This window comes from Pleuronectes platessa, chromosome 4, assembly GCF_947347685.1.
Source record: "Pleuronectes platessa chromosome 4, fPlePla1.1, whole genome shotgun sequence".
Lineage (NCBI taxonomy): Eukaryota > Metazoa > Chordata > Actinopteri > Pleuronectiformes > Pleuronectidae > Pleuronectes > Pleuronectes platessa.
This window is the reverse complement of record NC_070629.1, coordinates 23,333,683-23,352,432: the sequence shown is the minus strand read 5'-3', so window position 1 is coordinate 23,352,432 and position 18,750 is coordinate 23,333,683. Positions and strand designations below refer to the sequence as shown.

The 18,750-nt window shown below is 41.2% G+C and overlaps 3 protein-coding genes across 4 annotated transcripts; 1 reads left to right on the top strand and 2 right to left on the bottom strand.

Annotated features, from left to right (window-relative positions):
• Nucleotides 1-608: 608 nt before the first annotated feature.
• LOC128438855 (gamma-glutamyl hydrolase) lies at nt 609-4,105 on the bottom strand. The gene is made up of 9 exons (XM_053421596.1): nt 3,666-4,105; nt 3,434-3,548; nt 3,110-3,160; nt 2,927-3,011; nt 2,225-2,363; nt 1,931-2,037; nt 1,617-1,710; nt 1,384-1,521; nt 609-869 (listed from the first exon to the last, which is right to left on the bottom strand). The coding sequence occupies exons 1-9, from the start codon at nt 3,772-3,774 to the stop codon at nt 754-756; spliced, it is 954 nt and encodes a 317-aa protein (XP_053277571.1). The 5' UTR covers nt 3,775-4,105; the 3' UTR covers nt 609-753.
• Nucleotides 4,106-4,986: 881 nt separating this feature from the next.
• On the bottom strand, nt 4,987-9,632 carry nmrk1 (nicotinamide riboside kinase 1). Of its 2 annotated transcripts, none has more exons than XM_053419843.1 (8): nt 8,209-9,632; nt 7,650-7,752; nt 7,527-7,575; nt 6,831-6,990; nt 6,622-6,693; nt 6,435-6,541; nt 6,262-6,345; nt 4,987-5,687 (listed from the first exon to the last, which is right to left on the bottom strand). In XM_053419843.1, exons 1-8 carry the CDS (start codon nt 8,397-8,399, stop codon nt 5,668-5,670), a joined length of 786 nt encoding a protein of 261 aa, XP_053275818.1. In that variant the 5' UTR covers nt 8,400-9,632; the 3' UTR covers nt 4,987-5,667. The 2 variants fall into 2 exon arrangements, with proteins under 2 accessions (XP_053275818.1, XP_053275819.1); XM_053419844.1 differs by having other exon boundaries at nt 7,662-7,752; nt 8,209-9,626.
• Nucleotides 9,172-18,569, top strand: ostf1 (osteoclast stimulating factor 1). Its single transcript, XM_053419845.1, has 10 exons — nt 9,172-9,340; nt 13,643-13,689; nt 14,713-14,763; nt 14,979-15,042; nt 15,143-15,196; nt 15,440-15,547; nt 15,810-15,859; nt 16,293-16,371; nt 16,596-16,694; nt 17,477-18,569. Exons 1-10 carry the CDS (start codon nt 9,307-9,309, stop codon nt 17,533-17,535), a joined length of 645 nt encoding a protein of 214 aa, XP_053275820.1. The 5' UTR covers nt 9,172-9,306; the 3' UTR covers nt 17,536-18,569.
• The last annotated feature ends 181 nt before the right edge of the window (nt 18,570-18,750 follow it).

Sequence of the window (18,750 nt, the reverse complement as noted above, 5' to 3'; positions counted from 1 at the left end):
GATTTACAAAGAAATGCTGAAGTTGTGAGTCCAGGGCCGGATTAACCCTCTGAGGGGTGCTGGGGCTAAAACCGGCCATGTGGCCCACTTCTCCCCCCTTTCTTTCTAATCATCCATTATCTATAGGCCTACTGCTTGGTATATGGGGGTCACCGGGCAACTGGGGCTAATCCGAGCTGACAAAGGATGGGTGGAGGGGTACACACCGGACAGGTCACCAGCACAGGGTCAACATACAGAGACAAACTACTATTCACAGCTGTGGCCACCTGACCTGGTAAACTGTGAGAAAACTCCACAGGCCCCTGGGATCATCTTTGTGCCCAGGCTCTTCCTGCTGTGGGGACAGTCATCTGAATATTTCTTGGTTGTTGGTCAGACAAATTAGAGACATTATAAAATTTCCCCCTGGCCTTTGAAATGGTTTAAGCAAAAACTAAATAAAAATGTATAAATCAGTCAATAGTAGTCTGCTGAGGAAGATGGTGTGATATGATTGTCACTGATGTCTGTTAAATGAGCAGTGAGGTGAGACGGTTTTGTCAAACTTTTGTTTATTGACCTAAAAGTTGTGAGTGTAAACAACACTGGAGCAGAAACGTCTCCACAGCGTAACAGACATGCACTGCACTGAACAACACACACACACACACACACACAGCTGTTACACACAGATCTGGACTCAAGGGCCGTTTAACACAATAAACTGCAGGTAAAGGTTTGTTTTGTTCATCCACAGAGTGACACACAGAGTCAGAAGAAGTAGAGCTGCTCATATCCTGTGATGTTTCCAGCATAGACGGGCGTGTAGCTGTAGATCAGGGACGAGGCCTCTTCCTCGAGGTCAAACCGATGTGAACTTCTCCTTCCTAAACAAAGCAGAAGTGAGATCGATGTAAATAACATGTATACGAGGAGAAAATCTGTAAAAACAAACTCTACCGTCAAAGTCTCTACTATAATCTTTGTGTTATCTTGAGCATAATCTGGATGAATTGAAGTGGGACACTAAACCTGTATGAAAGGTGTTATACGAATAAAAATACAAATAAAGTTTGATGGATTATTGAAAAGTATGGTTGGTTTGCATTTCTAAATCCAGAAATGAAATCCTCTATAATGAGGACGTTACATGTCATTTAAGTTGCTATATCAATTTTTACTGGGATATTGTAAATATAAGCACGAGTGAATGTAAATCACTCACAGTTATCTCATAGTAACCAGGGATCTTAGGGGGCCTTGGTGTTAATACTAATATAAAAATCTCGGACAGCTGCCAAATATATATCATGGCATAAGTATTTATCTTCATATCCTGTGAATACAATTTAAGACCCAATGACAGTGACTCGTGAGATTGCCGTTAGCTTTTCATCTAACCTTCATTCACAAAGAACTCAGCCAGCAGGGACGACAGGTGGACGGCGTGAGGCGAGTGAGGAAAGTTCCTCTTTCTGTCCCACTGGAAACGATTCACCTCCGGGTGCCACTGCACTCCGTAGAAGGGATATCTCTTTCCTGGTGGGGAATAATTCAATATGCCGTTAATTTGGCCCCATTGTAGAGAAGGGATTAAGATGGTTAAATTGGTATGAATAAAATAATCTTGTGACCTTCCACGGTTGAGACAAAGTGGGCCCCGTTTTCAGCAACGTTTGTAGACAAGAGGGAGAAGAAATTTCTCAGCTTGGCGTTTTCCTGGAAGCTCTGGAAGAACATTTATTCAAGTATTACATTTCAATATGATTTAAATACTCCATGTTTTATGCAACGGTAGAGATTTTTAAGGTTTTAAGAGGAATGTGTTCCTTGACGCTTTGATGCTTCATGAGCGAGATTGTCTCCGATTTCATTTCTCAGAACAATGACAATACAAAACCTCAACATGGAAAGTGAAACAAGGTGCGCAGTGACACTTCTTCTTTACCTCTACTGTCAATCCATAGTGGTGGAAATTACCAGTCAGGGGTTCTTTGGTCAAAATCTTCATGAACTCCTCAGAGAAGCCCTGGAACATCCTGCTGGAGTGGGCCTCTGCAGGGGAAACACCCTGTGATCAGTAACTTGACTCTACTGACACTAAGTGGTATAATTAAGTACACACAGTACTTCTGAAAGTTTTGCCAAACAATCTTGAGTCTATTTAAAAACACGTTCCTTGTACTTTAGTAATAAAACATGCACACATAAAGACGTCCACAGTAATGCAGTGATCTATAACCTGTGGTCAGGTTGAGGGGCAGCGTTATGTTCTCTGCTGTGGTGCTTGTCAGCAGATTTTCACCGGCCACCAGAACCGTCAGGAGCTGCAGGCCCATGCACGTGCCCCAGATCGGGAAGAAGTCCCCCGCGTCGTTGGCCTGGAACACACACAGTCAGGATTTCACTTCTCAGGACAAGTCAGGACCAAGATCGTATTGATTCTATGACATATAAACAATATTATCATGTAATTATGTAGTGTGGTGCCGAACACCGGGAAGTAAAGAGAAAAACAGAAGTCCTGTTATCTGAGTTTTGTTAGTCGTGTTGATCTTTTTTGACCTTTAGAGAAATTTATTTTAAAGAAAACTTCTATTTCATTAGTTAATAGAAGTTTTACTCTTGATATATGTTGAGTTGTACATTTTGAGACTGGTTTTGAATTATTTCATGTTCAGATGACCTGCTGTGCACTCACTGAAAGATCATACTTCAGTGTGATGGGAGATCGACTGAACACAAGATAAGAATAGTAGCAACTAATTAAATATAGTTTATTTAACTATTCATTTTGAAATGGCGTGAGGCTGAAAAATATGTAATTCCCTTAATATGAATTCTAACTTTATAATAAACTGCACAATAGTGTGTGAATTCAACCACAATTCGCTCTTTTCATACATAAAAATAATATTTAAAATATGTATTCAGTAGAACAAACCTTCAAAGCCAGTGTATAAAAAATCTTCGCCACCTTGGCATAGTCTGACGTCTCCAAATCTACGGCTCCTCCGATGAAAAGCAGACTGAGGAGACACCAAACGGTCAGAGCAGTGAACTGATGTTGTCATTGTGTTCTTATATGACACATACAACCCATTTGTAGTTATATGCTGTGACTCACCCATTTATCTGCTTGAAGATGTTTTCATATTCAGCTGCAGTGTGAGTCAATCTGCAGACACAACAACGTTATTTAACATGCAGAAATAAAGGGTGACAGAAAATGAAGGGTTAACATCATCTACATTATGTGATTCAGGGCTCCATGGAAACTGCATTTATTAAAACAAATGTGTCTTATCTGAAGTATCACTGTCAACATTTCTATTCTGTAGATTAAAAGATTGGGCCAGTGCCTGATCACTGAAAATGAATTATCATAAAACTCCAGGTACATTACGTCCACATCTACTGTTGCAAACACCACAACTGAAGAGGACTCCACCTGATGGGCATCACCCTGCTGCCTCCGGACTCTGTGTACTTCACGTAGGACGCAGGTATGAAGGTTTCCCCCCAAGGCTTCAAGAAATCATCTGAAACCATCTGAGTCAAAATACCTGCAGGACAAAAGCACCTGTGATTGGTCTGAAAGCAGAACCTGCAGATAAAGTTTTGTTCGATACTTTTCTCTGATGTTTGTTTGACCCTGATACCGACAACTGGATTTCACTCACCGATCACTGGTCTGTCATTCGAAGCCTCCTGTCTGAGGGCAGTCGGCATAGCTCCGCTGCTACAGACGAGAAGTAAACACACAAATGATGACAATCCTGCCTTCGACATGTTTTCCCCTCAGTCTCCAGTGATCACTCGAGGTTGAATCAGGCGTCTGGTCCTATAGCGAGCAGCTACTCATGAGAGAAGCTCCAGCACACTGCTATATATCGAGCTAGAAGAGGATATAGTCAGGACAGGGAAGTGAGGAATTCCCTGGTTTACATGCGATGACACATGTCCTGAACATGCCAGTCGACTGCTGAGGCAAACACAAACGTTCTGCTGACGCTGTCGGACTTTCTGGCAAAATTCTGATCGGTTAGTTTGCAGGAAGTAATGCAGCTTGGTCGGATCAGAGCTGGGTTGTGAAAGAAGGGTCAAACACTTTGTGGCGTGAGAACGTTTAAGAGTGCTGCTCAGTTCCCACAGGCATGCTGGAGTTCACGTGCAGTCAAACTGGTTCCACTGTAAAAAAGAAGAGGCAGGTATTTTATTGCATGGGTGTGCACAGACTGAGAGGAATAGTTAAGACACAAATGGCAGAAACTTGGACTATGGGCAGAGAAGGTCTCTGGTTCGTCTCTGGTTCGACTCCACGGAGAGACAACAAAAGACGAACTTGGATTGATCTGTCCAAAAATCCAAGAGTCTCCCTATCCTGTCTAGTGCCCCTGAGCAAGGCACCTTACTCCCCCAACATCTGCTCCCCGAGCGCCGTACATGGCTGCTCACTGCTCTGTGTGTACTGCACCAGATGGGTCAAAAGCAGAGATTAAATTTCCCTACCTGCATGAGTGTGCCTTTGCATGACTGTGCATGTGTTTGGGACGAATAAATGCATCTTAAATGTGGAAATGTGCTGAAAGCAGTGCATGTAATAGATAAGGTCCGAGTAACAGAGGTCAAATGTCTTGTAACAACCAAGATACACACTGATGAAACCTGTGGAGTGTCATCTGAAGATAATTAGTGGACCTTGATTTAATCAGATTTGAAGCTTATGAAAGAAAGAAGAAATGTGTTGATCAATAGGGACCTTGGGGCACAATTGAACTTTGAGTGAGTTTTGGCTGTAGTAGATTCTTGTTTTCCAATTCTCACCTGGACTGGACACCCTCCGTGCAAACATATTTTGATCCTTGTTGTTTTTGTGACGATAAATAAGAAAACCTGGTTAAGAATGTGACTTTGAGTTTTGATGTTTCTTTTATTGTTAATCAGACACTTGTTTGTTTTCAGGTCACAGAGGAAAAATAAAAACAGTAAGAACTGGGTCACTAGTTTGTCTCCAGTGTATCTGATCCAACCACAAGGTGGAGACAAAGGACATCATTCATACACAGGCATAACCATAGATTGTGTATAAAGATGGACGACATGACAGCTCGATCGCTCCCTGGTGTTGATTGACAGCTGAGACCGTGTTGTGATTGGTCCCCTGATGGCTGCGGTACAGACTCTGACTCGAAATGACGTATTCAGCCTCAAGATGGCAGTGATTGTATCAGGGATATTTTAGCTTGATTTCTAGATGGTGGGAGGAAGTAGAGAAGCGTCGTCCATCTTTATCTACAGTCTATGTTGCAAACCATCGGCTGGATTTGACAAATTATGGAAAATACAAAAATTATCATTATTTATAATAAGAAATATTAGTGACAGTCTTTAGCAATTATGTGTCACGTCAAATCCTTACATATTAAAAGACATATTACTGTGAGAAGAACAAAGTGTAACATATCACATCAGTGCCCTGTATGTCTCATATTCAGCATTAAAAAAACTCATATTCAGAGTGTATCCTAACTTAGTAATACTGTCCATTAAAATAGGTTCACTGTTATTCTGACAGCTTCTCTCCAGTCTTCAGCTGCGGAACTTCATACACTACAACATCAGGTAATTCTCATCCACTGCTTTGGTCCTTTCCGTTGAAGCGGTCACCACCTTCAGAGGAATTCATCTTGTTCTGTCTTTCTCTGCAAAAACAAGAAATCCATGAAATCAAATTAAAACTCTGACACATCGGAGCATCATAACACAGAGAGATATTTAACATATCTATGTTAATGGTGTTGAAGAGTTCCTCCAAGGGTCTGTACCTCCATGAACACATTAATATAAAGTTTTGTAAATTCAAAATATTCACAGCCAACAAAGAAAACACAAAAAATTACTTTTTACTTCAGTATAAGTTGTTGATGATGAATTATTGTATATTGCTTGCAGCGAACAGGCTTCACTTTACATCTGCTTCACTGAAGATGTGTTTAGTCTCGACTGTCTTAAAGAAAACTGTCACTATTAAGTCAGGTAACAGATAAACTACATATCAGTTCAAAAGTATATTATTAATCTAGCAGGTGTTATAGATGTTCCGTATGATCACCCTGCAAAACCAGTAAGATGTCAGAATTTTGTCCCATAATGCAAAGACAAACTGACGCAGAACTTCACTCACAACTGAAACAGATTAATAATTGATTAATAAGAAAATAAGAAAGTAGTTGTGAGAGATCTCCAGAGAAAAAAGCTATTATCTCTAAAACTTACCCTCGAGTCTTTCTATTTCCTGACAAACATCTTTCCACACAGCGTCCAGCACTTCGTCTTTTGGCTGCAGTCCATCCAGGATCACTAAAAAAACAAATGCTAAACATATAAGAGACATGCTCCAATAATCACAGACCCAATCCTATGAACAGTATCTTTGACTGGACTCTCACCTAGTCCAGACACCCTGCTCTCCATCTCCCGCCGGTTCTTCAGGTACATCGGCCACACATAGCCGTCAAAGTAACCGGGAGGATCAGGAGGGGTGTACACCCGGGAGCTGTCAATCGAAAAAGAAACAGAGGTTACGAGGAACAGAAAAAACACTAAATTAATTTGTTTGATGATCAAATCTGAAACCTTCGTCTCCTCTTGCAGACGTCGTATGGAATTTCAAGGAAGTATCTTTTGTCAAATAGATCGTTAAGAGGCCTGGGAAGGTAAACAATAAACACACGCACACACACAAACAGAGTGAGAAAAGTTGAGCCTGTAAAATACACTGTAATTTTGAAATCATTATGATAATGACTGAAATAAACGTGGTGACTGATTCCTGTCTCGTGTACCTGTGGTTGAAAATGAGGAATCCCTCGACTATCAGCACATACACGTCGGGCGGTGTCGTCTCCGCTGGGTTCAGGTCTCGCTGCCTCAGGAACGACTCAGGGTCTCTTTGCCACGAGTGGACGTCGCTCATCATGGTGTCCATGTGGAGAGCACTGAGCACTGAAACCCAGCAGTGACGCTACATGAGCACAAACAGCTTCTCAGAGAAATGTTTACACTCTTTACTCATTTGTAAGATTTTTCATCTTGTGACTGAATGTAAAATCTTAAAGCGATCCATTCCAAAGTAATCAGTTTTGTATGCATTGGTGTTCAATATCTATTTGTATATTTTGCTTACATTTTATTCTGTTTATTAATTAACATTGCTTAAATGGCCAGGCATAAATCTTGTGGACGGATCTTAAACTGAACTCTTATGTTCTTTCTTGGCCTTACAAGACTAGTCATGTTAAATATAAAGAAAATACCCATTTGCAAAAAAAATTACCTAGACTCCAGCTTTTTCTGAAAAAAACACCAAGGACATGATCTGTGTCCTTAATAGTATAAGTCCCCCTCCTGCATCCTTCCATCAGAAGGTCACAGGACAGAATGGCACAAATGATTGAAGACAAATGTAAACAAAGCAATTCCCTTGGTCTAAATCCAAACCTTGGACTTAAATAACCCACAATTGAACAAAGTGTCCTCACTGTCATATTGCTTGAAGCCATTGTGGTCCACCGGCACGACAGAGTCCTCCTGGAGAATGAAAGGACGCACTGTGATCACTCAAACTCTCCGACCTGCAGCCGGTGTGAAAGCTGTGATCTGACCTGGAGCTCTACCTTGAAGTATGAATCCTGTGCTATGAGGCAGCTGGTGGGTAGGAGCTGGTGCAGACTCTTGGACAGAGTCGACTTCCCACCATTGGTCATCCTGAAAGACATTCATATCACCTGTCAGCCACTTGAGAGCTGCACAGAAGAGATTTCTCCGACTGGACTCTGTTACAGTGACTTTTCTCTCGGAGTACAACTCTTATCAGTGTTTGACGCCACATGGATGTCACATGCTGCCGGGCTGTATTCACCTGGCTGTGTCTCCTATGCCCCACTGCATGAGTTTAGACCATTTAATAATGTGAGGATTAATACATGTTGTACTGCACCTCTGTGTCTCCCAGTTCAGAATCTCAAACTGACTAAATAAAGTAGGCTCATTGTTAAAAACTCAGATTTATTCATGTTGTGTTTTTTTATGATCCTTTGTGACAACAGCACGTGGGCAGTCATGATTGTATCTGAGGTGTAAGATGGTATAAACATCACAAGTGATATGCATTGAAAGGAGATCAACAAACCAGCACATTCACGTCCCATCATCCTGACTTACCCTCCCACTCCCACCACCAGTGTCTTCATCTCAGCTCGTTGTGTTTCCTCGCTGCAAAAAGTTGCTCGGATGTGAAACTGATCAAACCTGATTACTCGACAGATTATGTGCAGATTTAACTCGTGCACGTCTTTCTCTACAACTCCTCCGTGCTCGGTGCTCCCTCTGTTCCGCCACTGGTCGCTCCTCATTCGCTGATGGAGCCGCGACGTAACTGCCACGTCACTCAGGACCCTGCCCGTTTGCGAAAATCAAGACGCTATTTGAAACAAAGTCAAAATAAAAGTAAAGTGAAATGTGAAACTAGTGATACAACCGAATGAACAAACAAGTTAAAACAAAAAGATACAAAGATACAAAGAATGAAAGAGAGAAAGAAAGAAAGAAAGAAAGAAAGAGAGAACGAAAGAAAGAAAGAACACTTATTAAACAGAAACATCTTAAGTTTACTGACAAAATAGATGAATTAATACAAAATGTAAGAAGTGAAACAAATGTTAATAGATTTGATTTATTCATTTTTTTAATTTTGAATAGTATCTTTATCCTTTATTTATCTATCTATCTTTCTATTTATCTATATATCTATCCAACTAACTTGTATCTCTCTCTCTCCCCCTCTCTCTATCTATCTATCCATCTCAATCAATCAATCTATCTCTCTATTTATCGATCTATCTCTCTATATCTCTATATATTTATGTAACTATCTATTTGTCTGTCTAACTATTTTTGCTCTCTCTATCCATGTATCTATCTATCTCTCCATTTATCTATCTATCTAACCAACTAACTTGTATCTGTCTCTCTATCCATCTTTCTATCTATCTATCTATCTATCTATCTATCTATCTAACATTTGTTGCTCTCTGTCTCTCTCTATCTCTCTCTCTCTCTCTCTCTCTCTCTCTCATCATCCTGTTTAGCAGCAGTTGCAGGTCGGTGTTGTGCGCGTGCGCAGTGCGACTCGTCCGCCTCTCGCTGAACTTCCTCGTTGGCAGCAGCAGCAGCTTTAGCAGCTTCTCTTCTTTCTGCTGGGTTCGAGTCCAGCGTCGCTTCTGTCGAGCTTCTCCTCCTTCTCTCCTCCGAGTCCCGCAAATGTCGAAGCCTCCTCCCAAACCGGCCAAACCAGGTAAGACCACCGAACCGAAGACATGGGACACTTCGAATCCACCTCTGACTTCTCCACTGCACGAGGACAACGCACCTTGTTGTGCGGCGGCGGCTTCGTGGGCGGTGACCGTGTCAGTGAGTCCCGCAGATTTCTGTCGTCCGTGCGTGGAACACTGATCAAAAGGGCGGAAGCGAACTTCTCCGTGACTTCCACCGGTAGTCGGCGAGAGAAGCAGGTCCACGGAGCAGCTGAGGCAAGTGTCCTCGCTGCTGATTGACAGGGAGATCCAGCAACAGGCCTGTGTGTGTGCGTGCGTGCGCGTGCGTGCGAGTGTACGTGTGTCTGTGTTAGAGACTTCCCTATTTTTCTCAGTGAGTGTGTTGTCATCGGTGGGTTCCGATGTGCTGATCACCCTCTGGTCAGTGACTTTCCTCTTGACTTCCTGTCTGTGCTGCTGTTTGAAACCCAAGAGGAGGAAATGTGCCTAATAAGCACTGACAGTCAGGTGCAGGTCATTTCCCCTCATATTTAATATGCACTCTTTATTAAGACTTGAGGGGAAATGGATCTATTGGCAGAAATTGAATATAAAATAATCCTTGTGATGATTTCTCTGGTGTGTTTCATTTATATTGTACGACTTGTGGTTTTCTTTACCCTGAAATGGACCATTTGTATTTAAACACTTTATATTTCAGGAGCGGGTCCTCTCCACGAAGGCAGCCATGTTTTTTTTTTACAGTAACCAAACATCTTTTGAAATGTTAGGACAACTGAAGGCCACTGGTTCTCTTACATGTTTGGAAGGGGAGGGTGAGGGGTATTCAGCTGCAACACGCAACTTCACCACTAGATGTCACTAAATTATACACACTCAACCTTTAATGGGCCCGTTGAGACTGAAATCAACTTTTAATTAAGTGCTTCAGCTCCACTTGCAACACTGTATAACTTGAATGAAATTTATTTTATATAAATACAAGTACAGAGTCCATCTTTTGTTAGAGTTACTGGGCAATAAAACAATACTAAGTAATATTGCAATTTTATAGTCCTCAATAGCATAACAATAAAAGTCAATTTATGTATTGATGCATGGCTTATGCATTGTGTCAGCACAGTGAAAAGGCAAATGTTGTTAAGTCATAAAGAAGGGATTAAAACCTTCCGGAGCAAACATTTGTCTTTAATCTTCAAATAAATAATAATGTGACATTTAACATGATAATTATCGACTGATAATAGTTTTGAATCCTTTTTGGAACTTTTCAATAACAAAATGCAGTGTAATACAACACCCCAGTGAATTACGATATGTGTGAATGTTAAAATGCTACATTTAGTTGAAAGCATTTGTATGATCGTTTTCTGGGATGTAGTCTGCGGTGCAAATGGAAGGTTGGCACCGGGTAGAGAAGATTCTCATGAGGGGAGCAAATAAAGAAAGCTGTGAGTTGTCTTCTTCTCTGATGAAGTCAAAGCTGATAGCGGCACGTTATGTCATACTCTTCTTTCTTCTTGGTTATCATGAGTCGACTCCATGACCCCTCACCTGGTCGTGAGGTCAGATGAGATCCTCTGTGGGACAGATGGCAGCTGGATGCATTGTAGGAGAGCCGCCTCTCACGAGATGTGAACATCCCAGGACTCAGGTGTATGTTACACAGCTGAGGATGTGTAACATACATTCACTACCTACATGTTTTGAGCTGCATGGCGAGCAGCTTATACTAGATATATTTAACATGAATGTGCAGATTCAGAGATTTGAGAGCAGTTCCTCAATTTTTTTCCGAGGCGGACGACCTTGGTCTCTCTCATGATCATCTAAATTAGCCTGTGGTGGTTTCAGGACTGCTGGTAACTGACCTGGTAACTAATTCTGCTTAATTTGGAGCTGAATTAGTTGATTAATCGATTGGTTGATTCATCGTTTTGGCGAAAGACCTATTTCCTCAGGGTCCAGTGTTTTAAATAGTCGCTGCCTCAGTTTTATATATTATTCAACACTAAATGTATTTTTGTTTTGAAACTGGTTGCTAAACTAAACAAGACATTTGAAGATGACGCCTCCAGCTCTGCAAAGCTTTGCTTGGCATTTTTTGTCAACTGTTTTGACATTTTGTCGTCCAAACAATTAATCAATTTGGTTTATTAAAACGTTTCCAGTTTCTGCCTTAATGGCTCTTAAGGAAGGTTGTGGTGGTTAGGATCTGGGGTCGGGCTTCATGCAGAAATGAAGTAGCCACCCAGATCTGACATGTTTTTAGGAGGGACACGACTAGAGCTGTTGAAACTTCCCTTGCAATGATGATCATCTCAAATTACGTCACAAGCTAATAAAAGTGTCCTGATAACATTCTGTTCCAGCTGAGAGGAGATTTTTCTTCTCTTCTCTTTGCATGATGTTAGTCTCGGTAAATCTTTGTGAGTGCCCGGGGGGGGGGCAGAGAGAACCTGGACCAGTCGGCACAGGCTCTTGTGTGTTTTGAGCGACATGACCGGGCCTGCAGAGAAGACGCATTCTTTCTGAACAGAGCTGAGCTTGTGCAGCGACTCAGACTCTCATTCTGACTCACTGTGACTGTGTGTGTTTACTAAATAGGAACTTTGAGTAACGGCAGAGGGGAGCAGTTGCTTCTGTCCAACGCTCAGGCCTGGCCAGCTTCTCTTCGCTGTCTGGAAGCAAATTCATCAGTGTCAGTCTCACAGGAAGCTGTTTGATAATTATCAGCATCCTTATAAAGACTTCTTTCAATTCTGGCTTGTGAGGATAATACATTTTTTGCTGTTTGTTAATATAACAGGGACAACAAAGATAAACATTGTGATACAAGAAGAAATAATGTAACTGATGGATTGATTTTTATCAGTAAGTTAGGAGGATCTGCACAACTTAGACATCACCCAGTTTCAAGCGTAATGTAGAAGAGAGCACCCTTACTTCAGAGAAATCCAGATCTGCAGCAGATATCACCAAGAGAGTGAAAAACAAATATCTGTGTTAGTTTCGGTTCAGTGGTTTTTGTGTAATAAGGTGAACTTCAGATAACCCAAGCCCCAATAACAGTCCTTAAAATGAGAGAAATAAGAATAACACTGAAGCACATTTAAAAAGAAAAGTAATAACGTCCTGTAACTATCATCGCTGTCTATGTTGTCTGATATGCTGTAGTATGAAAAAAAGTTTGAGCGAACATTATGTTGAAGAATTATGCTTTCGTGGGTAATTGTGTCATCACATAGTTTGTCCAGAGGAACCTGTTCCAACACAGTTGTTTATAATGATCTAGGCAGTGTCTGCAGTGTGTGCAGCAGCTGAGGATACAGTCAAGTGGTGTCCTCACAGTAAGTTGTTCACTAGTTGGTGAAAGACATGGCTGGAAAGTCAACAAGGCAATATAAATATTTATTTTGAATTTTCTACTACTTAAAATTGGATTTAACCTAAACAATCCATTACTGGTCAGGCTGTAGTGATTAGAACACGGTGAGGGTTGTGGCCTCCGTCCCTGAACGCACCTTTAAAATACAATCAAACACTTTTGGATGATAATCGTCACAATACATAACATGACCAAATGCATGTAGGGGGGGGGTCCAGTGGATTTTTTGAGACGTGCCTGACAGCAGCTTTCTTGACAATAAGAGCATTGACAACTAGACAAATGGTAGAGGGACGTCAGTAGAGTGAAGCACTGAGTGATGTTTATCTACAAATCAGATGCAAATCAAAATAATCAAATAAAAAGCTGCTACTTTGGCTTGTGTTGTGTCCTGAACCTTGTATTAAAGATATTAAAGACACAGTTCAGCATTCTGTGCCAATGTGGTCCCAGAAATAAAGAGGATTATTGAAAACAAAGGTTTGGGAGCATGTCACTGTTTCTTTAAGTGATTTCTCTCGTTCTCTCTGAACTGGTTCAGCTTCAACCACTCTGGTTGCATTCCAGCAGCCGAGCCAACGGCAGGCTCGACCGTGAACCAGCGCAGGCCCCAGGACCCGCTGCCTCGGGGCTGCACACACAACCACCAGCTCCATGGTCCCTGCACTGCATGTACAAGTGTTAGAGGTTGTAGAGTCACATGCTTCTCACAGATGGCTCTTGAAAATGTATGGATAATTTCCGACACTGATTTTATTGAGCACGTGTGTGTGTGTGGAATTTACCAAAATAAAGCCAAGATTATTTATACTGACTCACCTGTAGGCTCATTGTGGTTTCGTGGAATTGTGTCTGTTCTCAAATACAATGTGACCTGTTCACATTTCTGCTCTAACCTGCCACATACTGATTATCGGCCTTTTTCTCATTCCAGGTCAAGTTAAGGTGTTCAGAGCATCGTTCACCTTCGAACCCAGAACGGTAAGAGCCTCATATGTAAGATTGATTGTTTTTCTAATGTTTCATGAGTGTTGAAAACCATTTATTGAGTTCTTTCAAATCAGATTAAATACTGATTCGTCTGTCAATAGATTCATCCGTCACGTGGGTTTCCATACATGAAATAACGATATTGATCCTAATGAGTATTTCGGTTTACAGTGCTTCTTTGTGTATTTGCTTAATTTTAAACTATATTTGTGTGTTCAGCAAGCTTCGTTTTATTTGTGTGTTTTACAAAAGTTTTTGTAACTTGATTTGGTGACATTAGCATTTAATGAAACAAGAAATTGCATTGCAAAATTCTGCTATATTAAATCTCTGCATTCTACATTGTGCAGATTTTGCAACAATGATAAAAGGATATTTAACCACATATTTAGTTGCTGACCTCCAGTGATGCTTTGCAAATCAAAACTCAAACATGGTAAAAAGAGAGTGATAAAATGTCAGAAGTAGACTGTTTTAATGAATCCTTTAAAATGTGTGAACATGATGTTTATATTTAACAAAAACATGGAGAATAACTTAGAAATTGATTCAGTGAAATTGTCAGAGAATAGTTTAAAACATGCTCCATTAGATTTGAAGAGAGGTGGTGATAGATGAACGAGATATTCAGAGCACAGTCGTATGGGAAAGGACAAAACGTGACATTAGAGAAGCTGAAGCCAGTGAACCTGCTTAATATTAGAAGGTTATTGAAACATAAAAGCGACTCACCCAACAAATACCTCTAAAGAAGAACTCTTTATGTAAATAAAATAAAAACTTAAGACAGCTTCTACCTCCTCCATCAACACTTGTGTGTACGATCATCAAAATGTATCAGTGATGATTGTTTCAGTTGGTGGAGGAAAGGGGAAGAAGCCGGGGAGGAGAAAGTGGGTGAAATGTGACACAAAACTGCTGAGAATACCCAGCACATTATCTCAGGTTTTGTTTTTCTTAAATTTAGGTAATTTCACACTAACATGTTCTCATCGTTAACTTTTTGGTTTCCAGCCGGACGAGCTGTACTTTGAAGAAGGGGACATCTTGTACATCTCGGACACAGTAAGTGAAACCTCAGATTTGTCTTCGTCACCGTGTCCTCGTGTTTCACAAAATTCAAATAACTTCTTCCTCTTTCTTTTGCCCTATTTGTATTTTGTCATTTTCCATCGTCCGCTGTCATTTCTCCATTCTATTTATACTTCTCTGCTCCGTTCATCTCATTTAACTCTGGGATTTTACTAAAACAAAGACTTCTGCACGACTTTTATCCCCAGAGCGACACTAATTGGTGGAAGGGAACATGCAGAGGAAGGACGGGACTAATTCCAAGTAACTATGGTGAGTAGAAGTTTAAATGTGGGGATTGAAATATGATACAGACCTTTGTCCCATGAAATATTCCCTTCCCTGCACTGATGTTTTTGTTTTGTGTCTTCAGTGGCTGAGCAGGCAGAGTCTATTGACAACCCAATGCATGAAGCAGCCAAACGAGGTGCACACTCAACTACTTCCTCGTCTTATCTGTTAAATGTCTTTTGAGACATCTATCTATGTTGTAATACCTTCCCTCCCACACAGTTGTGTCTTTGTGGCGACAGTAAAAGCCGCTTTGGTCCTGTTCACATCTTTTTTCGCCCCTTTCTGCTCACACACTGTTCATATTATTAGTACCCATCTCATTTCGACTTTGTGTGCACGCTGTGTGTTCATGGGACATATTTGTGTGTTTGAACAGGAAATCTGAGCTGGCTAAGGGAATGTTTGGAGAACAAGGTTGGAATTAATGGGCTGGATAAGGCAGGAAACACTGCCCTCTACTGGGGATGCCATGGAGGACACAAAGGTAATATGTCTGATAGGAGAAAATACACCATCTTTTTGGTGCAGTTCAGCTTTCACTAACAAACACACATTATTTTTAGTTTATTTTGGACATGTAGTCAGATTTTTTTGAGGACAGAAGTGAAGTACTCAAAAACAGGAACTTGCTCTGTGAGTGTTCCAGTTCTGTAGTGCCCCTCCATTGTTCCCTGCTTGCTTTTGATGTGTCAAGTGTCTTTTGATGTTCAATTCCTCACGTAAACTTCTCTTTTTCTCTGTGCCAGATGTGGTGGAGGCGTTGCTCGGCCAGTCCAATGTGGAGCTCAACCAGCAGGTGAGATGGGTTTTAAAAGCAAACTCACTAATAATGATAATATCTTGGAGTGATATAGCATCTTTCAGCGTGCCCAAGGTTCGGAAAACTTTGTACCGGGACAGACGTGATCGCTATGAGCGGTTTCCTGGTTGGTAGTTCAGTTTCTCGGCTGGGAGAGAGTTCCAGAGCTGTGAGGGCTGTCACACTGAATGCCCCGTCATGGTAGGAAGGCAGGCCTGTATCCGAAGGCCGTAGGTTCCGAGGTGGAGTGTAGAGGTGGAGGAGGTCAGACAGATAGCGAAGGGCCAGGGCGTGGAGGGATTTGAATATGATGCTGGACCTGAAGCCAGTGAAGATGGATTAGAAGTACATGATGCAAATGGGGTTGGATAATATCAAAGTTGTTGCTCGTCGGGGTGTTTGTCACTGATTATGTTGTTTTGTGTCTCAGAATAAACTTGGGGACACCGTTCTGCATGCGGCGGCCTGGAAGGGATACTCCGACATTGTGGAAATGTTGCTGAACAAGGGTGAGTTTGTCATCTTCTGTTTTTTTTATGTTTATCTGGAAACGTATCAAAAAGGGCGTCAAACAGGGAGAGTTTCAGAAACATTCGATCAAAGCATATAATGAGCATTTGACTCCAGATTGAGGAAATAAGGCCATTTTGTCTGTGCTCACATGCAGTTTTATTTTTGGGTTAGGGTGTGTCTTCCTGTGTAGTTTCTATTTTGTTGTGTACTTTCTTTTCAGATGCAAGGACGGACATTAGGAACAATGAGAACAAGCTGGCTCTGGAAATGGCCACTAACGCTCAGTGTGCTACACTTCTCAAGAGGAAGCAGGGAAGCAGTAAGTACAGCTGCCACTAGGGGGCAAGATTGCAGCACTCGAGCTCGGTTTAACATGCACCTGGATGTTAATATGCAGAATCTGTGGACAAGTAAACCAGATTTACTGGTTTGTGGTTTGTAGTTTTGACCAATCAGGTTTGGCTTTGGTTGCCCACAGGTGAACAGTCCATGTGGAGTGCAGAGCAGGAACATGTTGATCAAAATGCTTTCGCTTTCGGCCTCGCAATATATCTGCATTCATACGCAGATATCTATGAATAGAGTTTGACCTTTAATGTTGTCTGGATCTAAAACACCTACAAAAAGTATCTGCTTGTTTTGTGTGAATACACCAGACTGTAGACAGTGACCATCAGAAGATAAGAGACTTAACCGACTCTGAATATCCACTTTCCGAGGGCTAACTCCTGGTTGGAAAACATTTTTTAAATAAAATAATGAGCAATGTCATGTTAGTACCCAAAACAGATTATTGGATGAAGATTTGTATATCTCTGTCATGTGACTGCCACATGAGATGAGCCCAAGTCTATTATCCTGCATAAAAACATCACCTGGGTAAAGCCTGAGCTTCTGAATCTATAAATATAATGCCTGTGTTGTCTTGTGTAAGCAGCATGAACTAAAGATGTTGTACTTAATCAAAGTTAATATTCCTGTTGAGAACTGGATAAGGGATGAAGAGGCTCTTAAACCTAAGGACCACTTACAGAATCACAAGGTTTTGAAGATGGGAATTTTAAAAATACTGCTAATCACTGTTCTTTTGTCTTCGTACAGCCGTCACCCGCACAATCAGCAACGCTGAGGAGTATTTGGACGACGAGGACTCGGACTAAGCTGAAGCGTTGACACTGTCTTCCATCGGTAGTTGGCGGGTTGGGAGAGTTTTTTTATTACAGACCAAAAATGGATTTGCTGCTCTGTTTTTCATCTGTAATACTTATTTTCGTTCTCTTACTTTGTACAAACACCTCAGTCCTCGACCCTCTGCATCGCATCAGTGTGAATCTCACAGCATTGGATTGATGCGATGTTACTGTTTGCCCGTTTTTTTTCCGAAGCTCATCTCCATGTGCAAGGAGTTGGTCTTGGATCATCGGTTTCACACTGCGGGCCGAGGGGCAGAGGTTACAGTACGTAGTTGTGGAAAAGGGACCAAAGCTCTAAGAAGCACATTTCAAGCGTAGAGATTATGATTAACCTATTTAAAGTGGGAATTAAAGTGCCAGTGCAGATTAAAGGATCGTGTGTAGTTTTCAAGCGCCACTGAAATTCCTGAACTGCAGAGTCACCTTAAATGAATTGGATGAATCTCTTGATGCTTTGTCACCACTGAGCGTAGTTTATGTATATTTATGTACATTGGGGAGGCAAAGCAACACGTGTAATATTTTCCCTTTTTAATATGAGACATTCCTGTGTTATCTGCTCGGTCAAATTTAAAATAAAATGGGCCTAATGGGGGAAAGATTCAGGAAACTGTCATGTATGGTAGTGATGCTCCCACCTTCACAATGTGATGTCATGGAATCTCACCTCTCACTTTTCGTGCTGCAGGGATTTTGGTCTGTGTTGTAACATTTCCACTGCTGTTCAACATCCATCAGCTCAATGTAACTAACGACAAATCTGTCCTGTGTAAAAACCTTTGTTTCGTCTTTCTAGCTTTTGATGGTTAGAATTCCATCCTGGGAGCAATTTGTCTGGTTTCATTGCTGTTTTCCTACAAAGATTATTAAAGTGCCTTAAATATGTGCTATGTGTATGGTTCTGTTTCAATGTGAACATGTCATTCTTCAGATGATTTAGTTTGAGATTTCTATCTGCTTTGTCTTCGATCTGCAATAAATTGTTTTTAACTTAAACGTCACATTGAGCAGATGTCTTTTAATCAGATGGCAAATATACTATAGATGGTAAAAAAATGATACCTAGTAGAAAGGCCAGTCTTCTTATCAAACCACATTTAAATTCACTAGATCCAGATTAACAATTACAAAGAATACGGACTCTGCCCCGATTCGGATACACATCAAAGTTCAATGTGTTGT

Excerpts from the sequence above, each read along its gene's own strand:
- LOC128438855 (XM_053421596.1), bottom strand. The coding sequence starts at position 3,774 with ATGTCGAAGGCAGGATTGTCATCATTTGTGTGTTTACTTCTCGTCTGT. Across the intron at positions 3,161-3,433 it reads AGCAGGGTGATGCCCATCAG|ATTGACTCACACTGCAGCTG; the intron begins GTGGAGTCCTCT and ends TTGTGTCTGCAG. Across the intron at positions 1,522-1,616 it reads CTTTGTCTCAACCGTGGAAG|GAAAGAGATATCCCTTCTAC; the intron begins GTCACAAGATTA and ends ATTCCCCACCAG.
- ostf1 (XM_053419845.1), top strand. The coding sequence starts at position 9,307 with ATGTCGAAGCCTCCTCCCAAACCGGCCAAACCAG. Across the intron at positions 15,860-16,292 it reads ATGTGGAGCTCAACCAGCAG|AATAAACTTGGGGACACCGT; the intron begins GTGAGATGGGTT and ends TTTGTGTCTCAG. Across the intron at positions 16,372-16,595 it reads GGAAATGTTGCTGAACAAGG|ATGCAAGGACGGACATTAGG; the intron begins GTGAGTTTGTCA and ends CTTTCTTTTCAG.
- nmrk1 (XM_053419843.1), bottom strand. The coding sequence starts at position 8,399 with ATGAGGAGCGACCAGTGGCGGAACAGAGGGAGCACCGAGCACGGAGGA. Across the intron at positions 7,576-7,649 it reads ACTTCAAGGTAGAGCTCCAG|GAGGACTCTGTCGTGCCGGT; the intron begins GTCAGATCACAG and ends TTCATTCTCCAG. Across the intron at positions 6,542-6,621 it reads GTCTGCAAGAGGAGACGAAG|CTCCCGGGTGTACACCCCTC; the intron begins GTTTCAGATTTG and ends TTCGATTGACAG.